General features: G+C 35.8%; 1 protein-coding gene across 5 annotated transcripts in view; it reads left to right on the top strand.

Moving 5' to 3' along the window:
* LOC110092544 (TATA-binding protein-associated factor BTAF1) overlaps positions 1-21417 on the top strand; it is a 64733-nt gene that overhangs the window by 10982 nt on the left and 32334 nt on the right. For 2 of the 5 annotated variants that reach the window (XM_028693958.1, XM_020817134.2), the window contains exons 3-13: positions 4270-4307; positions 4560-4802; positions 4997-5091; positions 5487-5707; positions 5899-5956; positions 9722-9803; positions 14126-14460; positions 16721-16829; positions 16932-17544; positions 17709-17841; positions 17927-17995. In XM_028693958.1, coding sequence (XP_028549791.1) covers positions 4754-4802; positions 4997-5091; positions 5487-5707; positions 5899-5956; positions 9722-9803; positions 14126-14460; positions 16721-16829; positions 16932-17544; positions 17709-17841; positions 17927-17995 — 1764 coding nt within the window. In that variant the 5' untranslated portion in view covers positions 4270-4307; positions 4560-4753. The remainder of the gene's footprint in view (positions 1-4269; positions 4308-4559; positions 4803-4996; positions 5092-5486; positions 5708-5898; positions 5957-9721; positions 9804-14125; positions 14461-16720; positions 16830-16931; positions 17545-17708; positions 17842-17926; positions 17996-21417) is intronic. The other 3 variants (XM_028693950.1, XM_028693953.1, XM_020817135.2) reach the window with 2 other exon arrangements.

Genomic DNA, 21417 nt, shown 5'->3' with positions numbered 1-21417 from the left:
ATTTTTAAGAATAAAGGTGATGCACATGAGTTTGTGAATTATAAAGGAATTAAGTTAATGTGTCATACTTTAAAACTATGGGAGCGAGTTATGGATCGTAGGTTTCATCGTGATACTAATGTTTCTCAAAATAAATTTGGATTCATGCCGGGTAGGTCTACTATGGAAGCCATACATTTATTGAGAGGTTTGATGGAGAAATATAGAGAGAATAAGGAGGATCTACATATGATATTTATTAATTTAGAAAAACATATGATAAAGTTCTAAGAGAGGTGCTATGGAGAGTTCTTGAAAAGAAAGAATTTAATAACGCTTATATTTAATTCATTAAAGATGTATATGTAGGAGCTATTACTTGTGTTCAAACACAAGGTGGTTTGACCAAGTATTTTCCTATTTCGGTTGGATTACATTAAGAATTAGCCTTAAGCCCATATCTTTTTGCTTTAGTCATGGATGTTCTCACTAGACATTTGCAAGAGGATTTATCATGGTGTATGCTTTTTGCTGATGATATTCTTCTTGTTGATAAGACTAGAGAGGGAGTTGAAGGTAAACTTGAATTATGGAGGTCAACCTTATAGTCCAAAGGTTTTCGCTTGAGTAGATCTAAAATTAAATATATGGAGTGCAATTTTAGTAGCAATAAACCTAGTGAGGGGATTGTGACTTTAGGCGATAAAGTCATTAATAAGAGTACACATTTTAGATATCTTGGATCTATTGTTCAGAGTGATGGTGAAATAGATGGATATATTATCAGTAGAATTCAAGTTGGATGGTTGAAGTGGATGAATGCATCAGACTTGTGTGATAGAAAAGTCCCCCTCAGACTTAAGGGAAAATTCTATAAGAGGTTGGTGAGACCTGCATGCTTTATGGTGCCGAATGTTGGCCATTAAAAGAGAAGCATAATACTAAGTTAAGTGTTGCAGAGATGAGGATGCTCAGGTGGACGAGTGGCTTTACCCTTAGAGATAGGATATGAAATGAGCATATATGTGAAAAGGTTGGAGTAGCTCTAGTGGAAGATAAGATTAGAGAGAGACGCCTTAGTTGGTTTGGTCATATTAAATTGAGGCCTTCCAATGACCCGGTTAGGAAAGTTAAGGTATTAGATTTGTTTTATGTTAAGAAAGGTAAAGGTAGACCTAAAAAGACTTGATTAGAAAATATTAGAAATGATCTTTCTTTATTAAATTTAAATGAAAAAAAAAATTTTAGTAGATGGTCGACCCTAGCTGGAACCATGCAGTGAAGAAAAGAAATATTTCTTATGCTTTGCAGTCCCCACATGTTGTAACTGAATTAAGGTAGACCGCTTCTGATCCTATTTGAGCCACCGGACCAGCTAACTTGTTGAGCAGTGTCTAACTTAAACTCGAGCTCGATTATTTATCAAGCAATAAAATTTTGTTTGAGCTCATTGCTTGAGAAGCTTGACTCTTGAACTTGTTATTGAGTGGAGCTTGAGCATTCTCATGAGCCGTCTTGACTTATTTCCACCCCTAAGTGCAACAATAAAGCTTTTGATTTGCAGTTGATCTTCTAATGGAAATAGTTTAATGATTGCCTTATGCTTCTGTGTACATGATTTTCCTTAGTCAAATAACATGTTTCATCTTTTGTTTTTTTGTTAATTTCCTTGTTATCTTCATAGGCACTTGACTGTTTTTTAACACAGCCTCAACTCCGTAAACTCATTCTAGCTTTAGATATTTTTGGTTGTGCAATGCAACAAGAAAGAATTGTAACCATTTACTTCAGTTGGGTCTGTCGCTCAACAATTCATGATGAAACACATCATTATATGTTGTAATACCTCATTTTTTTTCCCAGAAGCATTATCATCTATCAGTTATCTTGGATTGATGTAGGGTTATAAGTGTGGCAATCCAGTGTAGGAGTTTCTGTTCTCTTACATCTCATTAATTCCTGATAATTGAGCTATCAAAATTCTTCTTATCAATTAGTAAAATTCCACAATAATTCATTCGAGAAACATAATTAATAATTATTATTGCTTATAATTGCAACAACGCATAAAGATGGCCATTTTTTATTTATTTTCTTTCTCATGTAAATGATCAATATCCTAATGCCTTTTATGCATAGGACCATGATTGGACATAAAAAATTTATCAAAATAATTTAACCTGGGAACCTTAAAATACATGGATAAAGAAAAAAAGAATCCATTTTTTTTTTTTTGAAAGATAAATTTAAGTGGTTAAGTAGGAGAAATTTTCAATATATTTAGAGAGGAGATGGAGCAGGAGCATTATGTTCAAGTGAAAATTAGAAGGAACTAATTGAGTAAAAAGAATAATGAGAAAGATAGCGTGGAACATTTGTTGCCCCCCCTTAGGGATTCTATCAAAGCCATCATGTTATGAGGAACTAGTTAAGCAGGAGGAATGCTGAGAAAGATAACATGGATGATTTTTTTCCTTATGGAAATCTGTCATAGACATCATCATTTAAACAAGCTCTATGTAGAAGGGTTTATTCTAGAACTAGCTATTAAGGACTTTTTCTTGAGGAATTAGATAAACAAACAACTTAGAGCATTCTAAATTTTAGCTTAAATCTTGGTTTAGAAGATCTTCTTAGAGATTGATGGAAATAATTCTTTTAAAGCAAAGCAAGTTTGCTTAATCTTACATCTATCAAGGGAATAAGCTTATGGCTTTATAAATAATTTATTACTGCTCCACCATTGCAAAAGAGAGCAAAACTTTGGACTTTGGAGAGCTGGACATGGATGATTGGAAAAGTTTGGAGCCCCAACATTTTGAAAATGTTTGTACACAAGGATTCTTGAAAATATTTCAAACATTGAAATTGAATAACGTGAATTGGAGAACGTTGTAGCACACACAGTGCTAGGGCATGTTACAAAAGAAATTATATCCATGTGATCACTTTGGTGCGTAGGTGAAGATGCTGAGTCGATTGATTGCCTTTGGATTAGCTATGATAGATCTTTCAAGATGCTCTACAGTTCCTATAAAAGATGTTTAATAACTAATTGAAAAATCAGGAAAGTGGGTTATTAGCTCTTGGACATGCTTTGGTTGCCAGTAGTGATTATTTCGAGGTTGTTTGGTTCAATGTTGTTAAAATGCATGTATTTTAGAAATTTAGAGTAATTAGAATGTACGCATTATATAAGTGCATGAGTTATTTGATTGGATGCAAATTAAATGCATTGAAATAATTTTTTACATTTGTTAGAATGCATTTCAAATATATAAAAGGTTCTTTCACACCTCTCACTCTCTCATACACACTCTCTTGTACACTTAACAAGCTTGGGCGAGGTCACCAATGATAGGAGGCAGCTTGGGGAAGGCTGCCGTGGGGAAGGTTGCCGATGAGTTAGGGCTAAAGTGAGGTTGCCATTGTCGGACCTAGGAATGGATGACGGAGGAAGTTGGAAGGAACAAGGCAGGTCTCAAGGGAGATTTAGGTTGAAGGTGGTGTTCGGGTGTTGCCGCCGATAGCGAGAGGGGATCAGGAGAGCTTTTCAATGATGGGAGTGGCTCAAGGAAGGTTATTAGTGATGGAGTTTATGATGGACAATGGGAGGGCCTTGGGGAGTAATGCACAGGATTTGGAAATCGTCCACTAGTAGAAGTAACAAAGAAGCAGAAAACAAAATAAAAGGAGCTAATATAATTAGATAATGAGAATCAAAACATGCACAAAGATAAAAAAATTGGATGCATGCATACAATCAAAAGGACATTAGGACAATGTGCAGAGGAATGAAACTAAAAATTATAGTTGGAAAAAGATAAGAACTTGCAGGGTAATATAGTAGAGTAAGCTGAACAGATAGTTGTCTGTGCTTCCTAAATACCTGGCATTCTTTGGTTGGGTAAGCATGGGGCCAATAATGCTTAGGAAACTGGACATGGTTTCATAGTTTATTCTCCAACTATTACTGAAAAAAAATTAAATTGAGAGCTTGAATGATTTTGTGAAGCAAAGTCTGTTTTGGAAGTATCTTAGAATCAAGTATTTCACCAGCAGACTGCACCGCTAGAGTAGAAATGTTTGCTACAGCTGTGAAGCTGGAATTTCAGCTAGGCAATCTTCTCTTTTTATTTCTTCCTTTTTTTCAAGTAGGTTGATTAAGTGTTTTTGGTGATTGTTGGTGGTGCTTTTTTCTTTCAGTTATTTCAGTAGTTCTTTCTTATTTAGCCACCTTTTATTACTATCCTGCTGTTCTCATGTGGAGTTTTCTGACTTGCTGTTCAGATTTTCTACATGCTCACCTTGGAGTTTTATATTCACTGGTGCGTTATTTTCAAAGCTTATGAAAGTAGGATTACGATTCATTTCAATGAAGTGCCACATTGCCTTTTATTTTGAAGCAAAAAAAGAAAAAAAGAAAAAAAAAAGAGTTCTTTCCTTTGTTAAGCACATGGAACCTTGAAAATACAGATATCTCCTTCCCCCTCTCTATCACTCTACGCACACAAGGTCATAAGTATGCAACTATCAATTATTCTTTATAATATTTACTCGTATTGTTAATTGTCATGTAGGGACCTTTATTATGCAGTGTGCTGCTGCAGCTTGAGATCAACTTTTTGTAAGTGCTGTGGTGAAGGGCAGAAGCTATTAATTGCCAAAAGAGCAATCCTTGGACTTTTTAGTGGGTTGAATATGGGTTAAGTTGAGGTTGCTTGTCAAGATGCACATAGTATTTGGATGAGAAAAACTGTTATCTGCTGGCTCTATGGCTCAACATTCATCTCTCCTACACCGTCTACTGACTTTATTGGACAGTATCCTTAAACATTTAAGCAGTTATTGGAAGATTGTTTTCACCTCCATTATAACGCAGCATTCAAATTTATCAGGATTTGGAGCATTTATCAGGATTTGGAATAATCTCTTGCATGTTTTTTTTTTTTTCAGGTGGTTACTAATGTAATTTGATACTTCATGTTGTTTCTGTAAATTCTTTAACATAATTCAGCTGGATCAACTCAAGTAACTAGATTCACAGCTGCACGACAGATTGGAGAAATCGCAAAATCACATCCTCAGGACTTGATTTCTCTTTTGAAAAAGGTAATTTGCTGACTGCTATGGAATAATTTCAGTTCTTAACATCTCAGTGCAGATTTTTGTTCTAAATTTGATGCATTATAATTCTGTTTGCGAGTCATAAACAGCTTCATGTGTGATTGTATCTTTTTCTAATTCCATGTCTCACTTTTAGTACTTGTAGTTTGTTTATAGCTTGAAAATAATTCTTCCAGCGTGTTGGATATTTTCATGGCACTCTAGAAAAAAATATCAGATGGATAATATGATTCTTTTATTGTCAGATTTATGATACCTAAACCATGATAGGACAGCATCATGACAACCCTTATCATTTATTAGTGACTTAACTTATGAACTTTACTTGCTGGTTTAGCATCATTTGTTATCAGAGTTAATGCTTCTCTCTGTTATTGTAGATTTCACAGTACCTTAGGAGCAGGAACTGGGATACTAGGGTTGCTGCTGCCCATGCTGTAGGTGCAATAGCTGAAAATGTCAAGCACACATCTCTTACGGAACTATTGGCATCTATCGAATCAGAGATGTTAGAAGCTGGAATTGGTGATGCTTCGAAAGATATAAGCTTCCTTCTGTCAAATTTTCATCCTAAGAATCTATCAGGCCTCTCCTTCGTTAGGTTTGAAGTTGTTTTTATTTGTGATCATGCACTGCTATAAATCCTATTTTTTTGTACCCAAAGAAATGTATAGCACTTGAACAAGCAGGTTAAGTTAATTGTTTTTTACTGCTCCATTCCTGTGTTTTAGCATTATGAAGTCAGAATTTGTAGAATGGTTTGAATACTAGATTTGTTTTGGGACCTTGCAGCTTTGACATCTACAAAGTGCTGGAGTTTGGCTCTCTGTTGTTGGCATCAGCGGGACAGGTGATGCTTCCATTACTTCCAAGGTTAAAATATTTCTTTGCTTATTATTTTCGACGAGGGAAGTGCTATATCTATTTTGAGTTTACTTTTGTTTGCACTACCTGTTTTTGTGTGCCTATCAAATTCTGGTTTACTTGTGTTGGCAGTTTGGCAGGTCTTCTGTTAAAATACCTTAAATACAAAAGGTTTGAAAGGAAAAAAGAAAAAGGAAAAAGATGCATGTTAGAGTATTTTATAGTTCGTTCTCATCATTGTTGCGCATGAATTGTTTAATACAATCAATTTGTGTCAAAATTTATGATTTCTGATCATTATGTAACCACTGTTGATTCTGCTTTGATATGCAACTATAAATTTCCTATTACATATTATTATTTATTATCCATTGATCATTATGTAACCAATGTTTCTTATTTTTCATGTTAGATTGATAATTGTTTGTTTAATTTGTTGAACAATGCCTGTTTCCATGTGTCCATATTTGGCCCAAACAAGATTCTACCCAATTAGGAGTTTATGAAACAACTCTTTAATTGTCAACCTCTCTTGTTCTAAGATTAAGAGTTCAGATTTCAGGTTGACCTATATTTGATCAATTTAGTAACCTGGTCTGAGTAAAATGTACATTCTCGTATTTCTGTCTGTAACTAGCCAATATTTATGCATACATACTTATCTTCTAATTTATATTTAAATCTGTATCTGCATATTATATATTTATCCATCAGCTCTATTGTTCCGTCTCCCTGGTTCTCGCTGCTGCTATCCTTCTTCCTCACTGCGGTTGCTGTAGTGCTGCATCTCTCTCTCATCAGCTGATGCACCCATCCGCAGGTTGCCTTCATTGCTGCATTCGTCTCCCTTGTCACTGCTTCAATCATCTCCCTACTACTCTAGCATTTGTCCCTCTTGTTCCTTTTAGCTTAACTAGTTCCCTTCAGCCAGGTAGTTCCATATATTATTAAAAAAAGACATCTTAGTCTTGTGACTTATGGACTTAATAATTGTTGTTGGCTTCTTCAACCAAGTCTATCACATCCTCCTGTGTTGACAGCTTTTGCTTTGCCGCTTGTTTTGCAGCACGTCAGATTTGGAGGGTTTTGGATTTAGCTCACTCATCTTTGTTGTCATCATTGACCTAATTCCAACTATCTGGCATGTCCCTAAAACCTGAGCCGTTGCTTGTCACATATCAGAAAGGGGTTTAACTTGAACCTGTCTTAATTTCCATATTGACAGATATCTCGATTGGAATGGATTGTTGTTGATTTCTGTGAAATTTGTAAACATTACTGATTCAGGCCTGCATTTGCAAGTTCAAGCCTTGAATTAGAGTTGTATCAAGTTCAGAATCATTATATATTCCTTAGCTGATAATCTCTCTCTTTTTTTCCCCCACTCTTCCACGCTTTTATGTTCATGGAAATGCAAGTTTCAATGAGGACACATCACGTTTCATACTGTTTTATATGGGACCTATCTGTGCTTGATGTGTAAAGAGGCAATGCGACATGTAGCTGCCAGATATAGTGCATTGCTGTGTTAAGAGGCGATGTTGTAGCCAACGAGCCAGTTTATGTAGGTCTTCCCATTATATCAGGCATTGCCCACCCTCTTCCTGGCAGCTTAATGCTAAAAAAATCCTGCTACCTTGTGGTGTTCACTACATCCATTCAACTGGGCCTTAGATTTGATGTTGTCAGTGATGGGGACATCAGATTTCGACACGTGTACATCGCCGACGCCGGAGATCGACGGCCACGATCATGATCTGTATTTTCATCATTTTATGTAGTAGTTTATTTTTATTTTATGTTTTTTCCGTTTTTGCCCTTATGGGTATTTAGTCACTATTGTAGCCCAAGGGGCATTTTAGTCTTTTGTTTTCTTGGTCATTTTGAGGCCTATTTATATGGCCATTTTCTCATGTAATAGTTAGTTTTGATGAATGAAAATTTACTACTTGTTCTCTTTGTGAGTTCCCCCCTCCAAGATCTCTTAGTGAGTTCGTCGGAGAAGACTAGATCTCTTTGTGAGTTTTAGTTTTCATACTATCTAATCTTGTGGAAATTGAAAGTGAAGATAATTAAGGTTAGTAATTTTATGGTCGCTTGAATCCTTAAATTTTCCCTCTCTTCCTTCCCCTTTGCATTTGCCGCCGCCTAACCTGAGCTGCTCAAGCCGCCGGCCACCTTGGCTGCTCCTCCTCCCGCCGGCCAGCCACTCTCCAGGCTTCTGGCCGCCAGCCCATGGCCCTCCCATGTAGCCAAAACCCCCCCTCCCTCCACCGCTCCCCAACTCCACAACCGGCAGCCCAAACCGTGAGCCCAGCCCACTGAATTTGCCTGCAGCCCTTGCCGCCGGATTCCCCTGTTGCCCAGCCCGTGAATTTCAAAATCCTGATGTGTGATTAATTGCCTAATTAATAATCCATTAAGGCATGCAGTTAATAGCATTTAACTATATTTGAAATTAAAACTCCTTGTCCCTCTCATTTCAAATCAATTTTGGGAGGTTACTTTAACCCAAATTAAATCTGAAATTAAAATTTCAGATTTGATTAGGAGTATTTATTCTACCTTGGGCCCCACCTATTTAATTCCAAGCCTCTCTCTCTCTCCCATATGGCCGGCCACTTTCCCCTACTGTTTCTCTCTCTACTTGCCACCTCATCACCACTTAAACACCTCTTTATTACCCCTCCCTCTCAAGTTTAATTTCAGTTTTTCCAGGATTTTAATTTCAGATTTCAAAATATGGAATTTGAAATCAATTCCTCTCTTCCCCCTTGTGAAAGAATCTGAAATTAAATTTCAAATTTCTTCTCTCCCCCCCATATAACTTCACCCTCTCTACTTCCACCCGCCACCTTCCCCTTCTGCTCTCCTTCTCGGATGCCACCTTACTCCGGGCAATGGTGCATGGCGGATCCCGAAGTGGATAGTGGTTTAGTACTCGACGTCTACGGAAGTATTCATATAACACGCTCGCCATTCTTCGACGTTGGGTTTGGACCCGATGACACCGTCGACGACTATTTGAATCGCATCCTCCCTACGCTCGTGGATGTCGTAGACGAGCAATTTGAAGACTACGATTGGACCTTCCGCGGACACCCACCGGCCTCTCCACTTCCGGCCTCCTCCCCGGCGACGAGTCCCCTCTGCATCACCTGTCTACTAGTGGCATCGCTAAGCCTACTTACAATTCTCCTCCGCTAGCCACCACTTTCAAAACGAGTGACGGACCTCCAGGTGAATGATCTAGATTTTAGATTTGGGGCTTTGTTATCATTAGCTATTTGCATTACTTAAATATTTGATAGTTATTTTGCAAGTTACCGTAATCTCTACATGTGATCTATTGCCGTTGCTAAATCTCTCAACCTCAAATTCTTAACTCAATCTTGAGCAAGCAAAGAGTTAATTATTAGCAAGATGAATTCCATCGCTCTTATTAATTTCTCAAAGGCAATTCTTGTTTCCATGCATTACGTTTCACATCAGTCAGTCTCAGGCCTTTAATCTTGTCACACACTGAAAATTCCATCCTTAGATGAAAACATAGGTAGATATTTGCTACACTATTATTATTTTCGGATCAACTGTGTACTTCACCATGTGGTTGCGTTTAGTCTAAAGCATCTATTTGTACCCATCTTGATTTTATCACCGACCAGTTTGTAAAACTAATCCTTTACTTTTTGCCGTGATATTTCAATGTTTGAATGTTAAGCTTGTTTGATTGAAAATCGTATGGCCTTAGGAATATGATGTCACAAATGATAGCAGCAAGACTCCGGCAGAGAGGTTGGTTCGTCAAAAGCAAAGTCTTCGCCGTCGCCTTGGTTAGCCTATGCACTTCTTATTTTTACATGTTTTAATGAGAGTACTGTCTTCTTTTGTTTAACGTTATTTCTGTGATAATTTGCTATAATTTAACAATTGAAAATGCTTTCCTTCGTTATGTGCACTATGCAATCTGCTTAAGACGATGTTTAAATTGTAAGTTTTTATTAACGATAATATGTTTATTTTATAGAAACAATTATTCCTCTGATTTACTGATATAAGGCATAGTTTTTTTAATGTATTCATGGCTGTCTCTAGTGTCATTCTATTTTTTATTGGGAGCTGCATGCTGCAGAGTGTGAAATGAGTAAATATAATCCCCAAAGTAAGTTGTAAGATAATTTCACTAAATAGTTCTAGTGCATGGTGTGATAAGATGTCAGATATCTACATCTTTATATATATACTAAAGTAGGGCAAATTGATTACGAGGTGATACTTAGTGCCTCATACGGGTGAGGAATTTGAATTCAAACACATTTAAAAGCTAACCATCACATTATGCATGTCAAATTTTTTTAAAATTGAATATGACACACATTTCAATTTGAATATAATTATTTTAATTAATATTTATGATGTAGAACGGAGGGAGGGGGGAAGATAATAAGATTAAAAATCTGAAATTAAATTTCAGATTTCCTCTAATCAAGGGATTTAAATTTTAAAATTCAAATAAGATGGAGGGAAGGATAAATAGGTGGTTAATTATTCCCCTAATTGAATTCCTTAACAAGGAAAGAAATAATTAAAATAGGGGAGAGAGCGGGGCCGGCCTAATGTGGAGGGAAAAAGAAAGGTGTCCACATACTATGTGGATCCATGCATTAATGGGAGATTGGAGAGTTAAATCTGAAATAATTTCAGATTTAATATGATTGAAAGATTTCCTAAAATAGATGTATGTTATTTAGGAAATAATTTAAAATTCAAATTCATTTGAATTTGAATTCGAAACCTTTCCAAATAAGATAGAAGCTAATTTAAGAAAGTAATGATGGTGAAATGAAATTAGAATTAAGGGATTAACTAATCAATCAATTTCGAAATTGATTAATTAATTGAATGAAAGAGGTTACCAAAAAAATAAGGTAATTAATGAGGATGAATTTGAAATTCAAATTAGATTAATCTAAATCAAAATCTTTCTTAATTAATGACAACTTAAATAAATAAAGAGGGATTTTTTTTTTGAGGGAAGTGGGGCTAGGGAAGGAGGTGGCCAGTAATTTTGTGGAAGAGGAGGGGTTTATGGGAGAATCGGCCTGTGGAAAGTGGGGGGTTTTGGCCGGTGGTCAAGGGAGGAGAAGAAAAAGATTTTTAAAAGAAAGATACAAGCGTGAGCCCGGACACATCCTGCAGCTGACGGGTATTACGTTGCCCTTCTCCAAGGGACTTCAAGCCACGAGCCCGAACTCATCCTGCGGCTGGCGGAAACTACAAAATCCTCTCATAGGAATCTCACCCAAGGTTCTTTCTAAAGAACACAAGTGCAAACACAAAATTTTATTAATCATCCAACATTATATTACACAAGCAAGGGCTTCTATATATAAGCCCAAGAAACTAAAATAAGACACATATGCCCCTAGGGCTTACATAGGACGACCCTCTTAAGTAAGGGTAAAAACGAAATATTCATAATAAAAATAAAAATTATAAATAACAAAATAAGATAAGGCGGAATGATCTCGGCCATCAATCTTCGTCTCCTCCTTTGAAAATATTCATGATCGGATGTTCGCATCATTCTCCCGGAGTGGAAAAGAGTTCGACTCCGTCGAGTCCGCACCCCGGGTAACCATGCTTTGATACCAAACTGATGTAGAACGGAGGGAGGGGGGAAGATAATAAGATTAAAAATCTGAAATTAAATTTCAGATTTCCTCTAATCAAGGGATTTACATTTTGAAATTCAAATAAGATGGAGGGAAGGATAAATAGGTGGTTAATTATTCCCCTAATTGAATTCCTTAACAAGGAAGGAAATAATTAAAATAGGGGAGAGCGGGGCCGGCCTAATGTGGATCCATGCATTAATGGGAGATTGAAGAGTTAAATCTGAAATAATTCCAGATTTAATATGATTGAAGGATTTCCTAAAATAGTTGTATGTTATTTAGGAAATAATTTAAAATTCAAATTCATTTGAATTCGAAAACTTTCCAAATAAGATTGGAGCTAATTTAGGAAAGTAATGATGATGAAATGAAATTGGAATTAAGGGATTAATTAATCAATCAATTTCGGAATTGATTAATTAATTGAATGAAGGAGGTTACCAAAAATAAGGTAATTAGTGAGGATGAATTTGAAATTCAAATTAGATTAATTTAAATTAAAATCTTTTCAAATTAATGACAACTTAAATAAGGAAAGAGAGATTTTTTTTTTTAGGGAAGTGGGGCTTGGGAAGGAGCTGGCCGGCAATTTTGTGGAAGAGGGGTTTATGAGAGAATCGGCCTGTGGAAAGTGGTGGATTTTGGCCGGCGGTCAAGGGAAGAGGAGAAAAGGATTTAGGGAAAGAAAGATATAACCGCGAGCCCGGACACATCCTGCAGCTGGCGGGTACTACTTTGCCCTTCTCCAATGGACTTCAAGCCACGAGCCCGGACCCATCCTGCGGCTGGCGGAAACTACAAATTCCTCTCATAGGAATCTCACCCAAGGTTCTTTCCAAAAAACACAAGTGTAAACACAAAATTTTATTAATCATCAAATATTACATTACACAAGCAAGGGCCTCTATATATATGCCTAAGAAACTAAAACAAGACACATATACCCCTAGGGCTTACATAAGACGACCCTCTTAAGTAAGAGTAAAAACGAAAAATTTATAATAAAAATAAAAATTACAAATAACAAAATAAGATAGGGTGGAATGATCTCGGCTGTCGAACGTCGTCTCCTCCTTTGAAAATGTTCATGATTAGATGTCCGCATCAATTTACCTATCACATTAGGCAAGTCATTTTTTTTTTAAATTTAAATTCTAATTTTAAAACCAACAATATTATTTCTATGAAAAATTTAATATTTAAATTTATTTGTTCAATCTTTAATTTTGTTTCTTGGTTGGTGTATGCTTTTTGCTAATGAAATTCTTCTTGTTGATAAGACTAGAGAGGGAGTTGAAGGTAACTTGAATTATGGAGGTCAACCTTAGAGTATAAAGGTTTTCATTTGAGTAGATCTAAAATCAAATCATTCGTGCATCTTAAAATAGAAGCAAGATTCTTCTTTCTGCCACCAGCCACCAGCTTTTTGCTATTGCAAGCGCAATCTCAACTGCTTATGTTGGATACAAGTGCCGCCTGTATCCAATCATTGGCATGTATTTTTTTTTTTTTTTTTGGTGAAGTAGAAATGGATAGAAAAGTACATGTTTCTAATGTTTTTATTTATCTTTTAAATTCTCTGCCCACAGTTATCTACAGTATTGCTGTATATGTACATTCATGATATTGTTTTTTAGCTTGTATACGTGCATGGCGTGGATGCATGGCTGTTTTTGTAATACAAATTTATGTATTTATACAATTTTGTGTAAAAATCTCATGTAAAAATTAGCCTGCATTTTTTGTTTTGACGCGCAGGATGTATGGATTCATTTTTAATTTGTATTTTTGTAGTTGGGCGTATAAAACATCAGCCTTCCGAGGACCCGGTTAGGAGAGTAAATGTATTAGATTTGGCTTATGGTAAGAAAGATAGAGATAGACCTAAAAAGACTTGATTAGAAAATATTAGAAATAACATTTTTTTTAGATTTAAATAGAAATTTGACTCTTAAGTAGACATAATGGAGAAAAAGATTTCGTGTATGTAGTGGGATAAAGGCTTGATGTTGTTGTTGTAGTAATCGTTGGGCACTTCGCAGGCATGCATTTGTTTCTATCCATCTGTCATGTGATGTGTATGTATTAATGCACGGACATCATATGGCGTTTTTGTCTTGTGTATGCTTGGGCATGCTAGTTTTGCTTGCTGGAGTATGCATACCTTACTTTTTCTAGAGGTTTGACATATCCCATTATTTATACTTCCGTATCTGTCCTATGTTATGATTCCTGTAGTAGTAGCATTTTATTTTCCAAGTTCTGCATTGTTCATTACTTACCTTTTCAATTGTTTACGACTAATTATCTATCCATCCATCTTCCATCTAATAGGTAATGTAGGCATTATTTGCCATGTCCTGTTATGTGGTATCCTCCTTCAAGTCAGACATATGGCAATATCCCAGTATATATTATCTTTTATTTGGTACAATAAGTTGTAACTTTTTCTTACCAATTTGCATGCTTGTATGCAGGTTTAGATGTTTGTGAGCAATTTATGGATGTTAGTGATATGATTAAGGATGAGGACCTTCTGACTCAAAAGGGTAACTCATGGGGCAATGGACCTAATAATGGATATCATGTTACCAGATCTGGTCAAAGTATCCAGCAGTTGGTGGCAGCCATGGTCCCTGGCTTTCGTCCTAGAAGGTTAAGTGCAAGGGAGTTGAATCTGTTAAAAAGAAAAGCAAAAGTCAATGCAAAAGATCTTACAAAATGCTGGTCTGAGGATGAGGAGGTTGAGGTGTCAGCTTCCCAATATCCAGTGGCATCTAGAGGGACTTCAGATAAACCCGCAGCTAACAAGGTTGTGCAAGGCATTTTGTAAAATCTTTCCTAAGTGCTATTTGTCAAGAAAAGTAGTTTTACCTTTACTTGTTGGTCATGGATCTATAATAGATTGACATCACTCTGGAAAATTATTGAAAGCTATTTTCTTAAAATTTAGCATTTTATGCTGCCTGGGAATGTGGTTAGGTTTTGTCATTTGTATGATTGCTTATATTAGTTTGAACACATAATATAAAATTGTAGTTTTTACTGTATATCTTAAGAGAATAGTGAAAACTATCAAAAGGGAACATTGCCCTAATGTAAGATGATGGAATTTAAATGGTGAGGTGTTCTTAACCTTTTAAGATCTATTGTTTAGTGTAGCAAATTCAATTGCTGTAGTTGAATAGAATTTGGCGTGGGATAAGATAACTAGAAATGAATCATGCACAAGTAAAGAGACTTCATAATGGAATAAAGTGGCAGAAAAATTTATAAGCGAAAGAAATATACTTTTATGGAGTAGCAATGTACAAGTGCTTTGTTGGAGTGACAATGAAATGCTCTTAGATTATTATTGAGTCTTCTACTACCATAAGTAAGCTAGAAGTTTTCTAAAGAGGGTAGTGAGCAAAGCAAAAGCTATAGGTTTTGTTTTTTTAATATAATATGCTATAAGTAATTATAAATATATTTATGACATATAGTAGATATGAGATCTTTGGACATTGATTTGATAAGATGAATTTTAATTGATGATAATAAAGTGTTAAAGATGAAGTCATTAATAAAAGATGTAAATTCTACTTTGAGAAATTATTAAACATTTCTCAAGAATTTTTGGAAGAGCATAATTAACATAAAATGAGATATGTTTTAGATTGATGTTAAAAAAGTGAAGTATTGTCAATTGAAAAGATGCATAAGAGATAAAGCTATTGTTCTGTTTGAGATAATTATTGAAATTTGTAGAGTTATGGTTTGATATTAGAGCATGTTGATAAATAAACCGTTATGACTTTTGAAGATTAAGAGAATGTCAAGTGCATTGGTACCAATATTCAAGAAAAAAAAAAGAGATGTTCAAGATTATGGTAATGATATGTGGATCAAACTGATGAAATTAAAGTTGTCAAATAGGTTAATCGAGCATAATTACAAAAAAAATTATGTTCATATTGGATAACCATTTTGGTTTATGACAAAATTATCAACTAAGGACTTGATTTTAGTGCTACTGTAATTGATGAAAAATTTAGCGAGAAAGAATAATTTTCATGTAGTTTTTATATCTTGAGAAGATATATTGCAAGTACTTGTGATCGAAAACTCGAAGTGCCAAATGAATGGCAATATGTTAGCCTTATGGTAATTACATGTTTTCGGAAATGACTTGGATAATCGAGCCTCCGAACTGAAGTTTGATTGATCGGCGCTTCTTCCAACCTTCTAGATTATTGGTACTTCCTGAACAGAGGGAGTGTGTGTGTCAAGAGGCTGACCCGTTTCAGTTTAGCTTAGCCTTTTGGAGTTGTCAACCAGGGGAAGAGAGAAAAATGGTAAGGAGATGGAGTTTGAGATTTTGAATATGAAAATTTGAAATTTGGTTTTTTAGTGATCGGAAATTCGGAATATATCTATTTATCATACAAAAAAATTAAAATCTTAGCTAAATGAAAGAATCAATGAGGGAATAACTCCTTAAAATTTGGAAGTTTAGACTAATTTTCTTAAATTTAGGAGAGAAAATCTTCTCTAAGTTTGAAATTCGAACTAACTTTTTTTAAATTCTTGTTAACTACCTCCCAAGTATAAGGATTGACCAATTCTCTAGTCTAAGGATTTTTTACTGCTTTGCTTTCCAAAGAGCTGCCACAATTTCATTTAGGCATAATTTTCTATCCTGTAAAATAAATGCCAATTTCAGCTGGAGCTATCGGTGTCCCAATATGTAGTTTGGTCATTGCTTGTTAGCAGAAAAGAGGTAAGTTGGATTTTCTTTGGTATTTTTCTTTCTTTCTTTTGCTGGTGAATTTGCTCCATTGTGCCTGAGCGATTCGGCAAATTATCTTATCATCTCTCTGAACTAATAAATTTAGCGTATGAGAATTTGTCTTATTAAGCCAATAAATCAGAGGCATTGAGTTTTAGCATGCTAAAACAGAATAGGTAATATTCAAGCCTAATCATTATTTTTTTAAAACCTATGATTTTCTTTTTTTTCCTTGCATCTGTACTTATTTTGTTTTTGTAGTAAGATAATTTAATTAAATGCAATTTTTTTTTCTTTACAGGGATTTGTGGATGCATCTATTGAGTTAGATAAAGATGAACTTGATGAGGATGGTAGATGGCCTTTTCAGCATTTTGTGGAACAACTCATTCATGATATGTTTGATCCCAGTAAGTTTTTTTTTTTTTCGGGTGGTGCATGAATTTCTCTATTTTTTGAACAAATTTAATTTATATTTTCCTATTCACTATCTTGCTTGTGTTGGTATACAGTCTGGGAAGTTCGTCACGGGTCCATTATGGCTCTAAGAGAAATTCTGACTCATCATGGTTCCTGTGCTGGGGTCTTGTCTCTGGATATTAACTTGGAGAAGTCCTTGTTTGGTGATTTAGAGGAAATAAAGTGCGAGGAACCAATTAACAATTCCAGGGAAATTGATCTAAATGTTCATTTTTCAGCGGATGAGCATGAGCCTGCGCTAAAAAGGCACAAGTCTGGGAATGAACTAAGTTATCCAGAAAATAAACTTTGTTCCTTAGATTCTGTTAATGGGGAAATTAAACAAAGCACTAGTATGGGCACAGTGGCAGGGCTCAATGTTAATCCTACATTGGTAAACGAAGCTGTTGTTGGCACTCATGTTAAGGTGGAATTGGAGCCATCTCCTGATGGACTTAATTATCACTGCAAGGTGGATGATGCTGCTTCCCTTGGATCATCTTTTGAAGATAGCTGCTTTATCTCGAATTTTGATTTAATAAAAAATCTTCCTAAGAATTCCAAACTCACGAACTTAATGAAACTAGCGAGGTATTCCTGGATAAAGAACTGGGAATTTTTGCAAGATTGTGCCATCAGATTTTTGTGTATACTCTCCTTGGATCGGTGAGTTGTTGTTTAAAACGCAGTCTGCCATCTATACGATCTTTTTCTGGATAACTAAATTAGTTTTCTCAGCTTGATTTTGAAAACTTTTTTTTTTCTCGTGCCTGCCTTATACCCATATCATATGATTTAGTATTAAACTTGATTTTTACATTTCCTTGTAGATTTGGTGATTATGTTGCTGATCAAGTTGTCGCACCCGTTCGGGAGACTTGTGCTCAAGCTCTTGGAGTGGTTTTAAAGTACATGCATCCTTCACTGGTTATAGAGACATTGAAGATTTTATTACATATGCAGGTAGCTTATTCAGCATCTCATGGTTATTGCAAATTGAAGCCCTTTGTGTCTTTTATCTTATCATCTCTTCTTTTTTTTTTTTCAGTGCAGACAAGAATGGGAGGTACGGCATGGTTGTCTCCTTGGGATAAAGTATCTGGTTGCCATTAGGAAGGTATCCTTTTCCTTTCCATGAGATGAACCAATTATAATTATAATTTTTTTTTGTCAAATTCTGTTGTTCTTTCAAACATGAGTTCTTTATGCTTCTTTTATGTGGTTTGATGAAGTAAACACGTTGGATACATTTTCTTATTTCCTACCCTTTGATTAGTTTAGGAGAAATTTTCTGTTCAACATTTTAAATTGGAGTGCTTGTTGGATCAATTAATTACTGGCACAAACAGACTGGTTGGATGCGTAAGGTCCATATGGAAATCAAGCTTACAGGCACAGTTTTCATGTTGTGTTTCTAGCACCAGCCTCAAGTATGCAATCAATGCCAAATAAGAATTGGAAAACAAACTAAATCTAATTGACATCATTTGTTTTTTTGTGTATTTGAAACAGGTACTTAGTTAATATAGCTCAGTGACGTTTCTTTTATTGGAGCAGTTAAAGATGTTAACGTCATTAAAAGTGGTTTATGGGATGTTATTCGGAAGATGGCTGTGGGCAGACTGCAGAGTAATATTATATGTGCTTAGCATTTAAGGAATTAAGATCTACATCACAAAAGGAAGGGTGAAAGTTTGGATTTCATAGTGAAGTTTAAACTGATTCGATGATACCTATTTAAACCTTTGTTTTGAGACTCTGGATAGTGTGATCACAACCTGATGTGAAACGTACAGGCAAGGATGAGTAAATTAAGGAGTTTGCACGTTTAATATTTAGAGCACGATAATTAAATCTTTAAAGTGATTTCAAACGACTAAGTAAAACCAAAGAGCGGTAAAATAAAAGCTTAGGCCGAATCATACGCGTAAAAGTTGAGATCAGAAAACAATCAAGTTAATCTAATGTTTCATACGTGAGAGGTGTTCAACGATAATTCCTAAACTAACAATGAGTTTAGTCACTAAGAGACGCCCATCACTCAACTCTTTCAACTTCTAGGCATTAGCGGAGAGAATGGCATGAACCTTCATGAATTACTTATAAACCACAATTGAGTAGCGACTAAGAGATTAAAGATTTGGAGGAGAGTTTACCCAAATAATCGGAAGATACGAAGTTCCGGATGCTATAGGGAGGCTTGGAAGGAAGTAGGTGGCATCCATGAACCTTCTTGAAAGCGTGGTTAACAATTTGAAACGTCCGGGCAGTGTTTGAAGACCTTTCAATTGACTGGACAGCAAGATACAGGTGCAGATTTTCCCTGGACAGCAAACTGCACTGTTGGAAATAACTTGGGCAGCATACGGGAGTTGCCGGACTGTTGGGCAGCAAGGGAAGCTAGCTGGAATTCCTTCTGGACAGCAAAATATGAAATCCTGGACGTTGGGACAGCAAAAGAACTTGCTGTAGCTCTCTGGACAACTCCTCGTGGATGAACAGAGGTTGGATAATAGTGGTGTGCTAGCAGAAAATTCCTCCCCTTGGTCACGGCTTAGGGAAGAGTGAGATTAGGGGATGGCTCTCCAGAAAAGGAAATCTGAAAACAGTCTCAGATTTTGTAGCCTGTGGTTTTTCCCCTTGGCAGCTGTCCCTTTGATTTGGGTAGTTGTCCCGTTAGTTTATGTGCCCATTGGCTGCTGTATTGATGCTTTGTTTCCCCTAGGCTGTTGTCCCTTCGATCCCTGTTTGTTGCAACTTTTGAGGAGTTTCTAGTGGTTGTTTAATTACCTTGTATTAAATGCTTTTTCCCTTTTTTCCTCTTATATAAGAGCTATTTTTCTGCAAAAAGAAAGGAGAACGTGATGATTTTTGGAATGTAACCTGCGGGTTTTATTCTAGCTTGCGAGCTAGCCTCCTTTCTCCTTTCCCTCTTTTATTTCGTCTCGGTTTTCTACCTCTTCTTCTCTATCCACGGTTCCCGCCCCATCTGTATCTTTCTTCTCTTAATTAATATAAATTATAAGTTGTTGTGTTTTAGTATTATTATATTATATATGTGTTTGTCTACGTTTATGAAAAGGAAGACTCTTTGTTTACAATCTTAAATTGTGTTTGTGTGTGTTTTTTTTTGTTGCACAAATTGTGTTTGTATGAAAAGGAAGACTCTTTGTTTACAATCTTAAATTGTGTTTGTGTGTGTGTTCTTCTCTATCAGAGATTTAGGTTGTAGGTCATGTCTTCCTTAAAAAAAAAAAAAAAAAAAAAAAAAAATGGAAAGCCAAACACTCAACAGGTTGAAGTTCCACCTCAAAATGCCAAGGAGTCTGTAGATGGTGAAAGACAACCTTCTATGCTGACGATCTCATCAGGATATGAGAATTCTCCACTAGGGGAGAATTGATGCAATGAAGGTGCTCTGTCCGTCCAGTTTTTGTTCATTGGTTGTTGGGTTGTCTCTTCGTGGGCCTTATTTTTCCTAGGTTTTTCCTCTTGGCAGCTGTTACTTCGGTTTGAGCGGCTGTCCCTTCAGTTTATGTGCCCATTGGCTATTGTATTGATGCTTCATTTTCCCTAGGTTGCTGTACCTTCGGTCCCTGTTTGAGTGTTGCTTTAATTACATTGCATTAAATGCTTTTTCCCTTTTTTCCTCCTATATAAGGAGCTATTTTCTGCAAAAAAGAAAAGAGCATGTGATGATTTTTGGAATGTAACCTGCTGGTTTTATTCTAGCCTGCGAGCTAGCCTCCTTTCCCCTTTCCCTCTTTTATTTTGTCTCGGTTTTCTACCTCTTCTTCTCTATCCACGGTTCACGCCCTATCTGTATCTTTCTTCTCTTAATTAATATAAATTGTAAGTTGTTGTGTTCTAGTATTATGATGTTATATATGTGTTTGTCTATGTTTATGGTAAGGAAGACTCTTAGTTTGCAATCTTAAATTGTGTGTGTGTTTTTTTTTTGTTGCACCACAAATATTCATCACCAATCTCTCCATTTTTTTCCACAAAGAAATCAATCATGATATGAAAGATACAACAAAATTGCAAGACTTTAATAAGAAGCTTGTTTTAGCAATGAATTTATAAGATTAATTGATGTGAAACGTACATGCAAAGATGAGTTTCATAATGAATTTGCACGCTTAATTTTAGAGAGAACAAATAATTATATCTTTATAATGATTTGAACGACGAGATAAAACATTAAGATCGGAAAAACAAGCTTACGGTTGAATCACTCGTGTAAGAGTTAAGATCATATAACAATCAAGTCAATCTAACGTTGCGTACATGAATGATTTTTACACAAATATCCCTAGACTAACAATGAGATTAATCACTAGAAGTGTCCACTCACTCAACTCTCTAATTCACTATGCTTTAGCGGAGAAGCGTCAACTTGATCGTCATGAATTTACTAGGCCACAATTGAGAAGCGCTATGAAGATAAAAGAGTCGGGGAAAGAGTTTACCCAAAGGCGAGAGATTACGAAGCTTCTAGTTTGATCACCAAGGCACTGGATGACGAGTAATCTGCAA

Source organism: Dendrobium catenatum, unplaced genomic scaffold (assembly GCF_001605985.2).
Source record: "Dendrobium catenatum unplaced genomic scaffold, ASM160598v2 fragScaff_scaffold_45, whole genome shotgun sequence".
NCBI lineage: Eukaryota > Viridiplantae > Streptophyta > Magnoliopsida > Asparagales > Orchidaceae > Dendrobium > Dendrobium catenatum.
The sequence above is the reverse complement of the archived record's forward strand: the minus strand, read 5'-3'. Positions and strand labels throughout refer to the sequence as shown.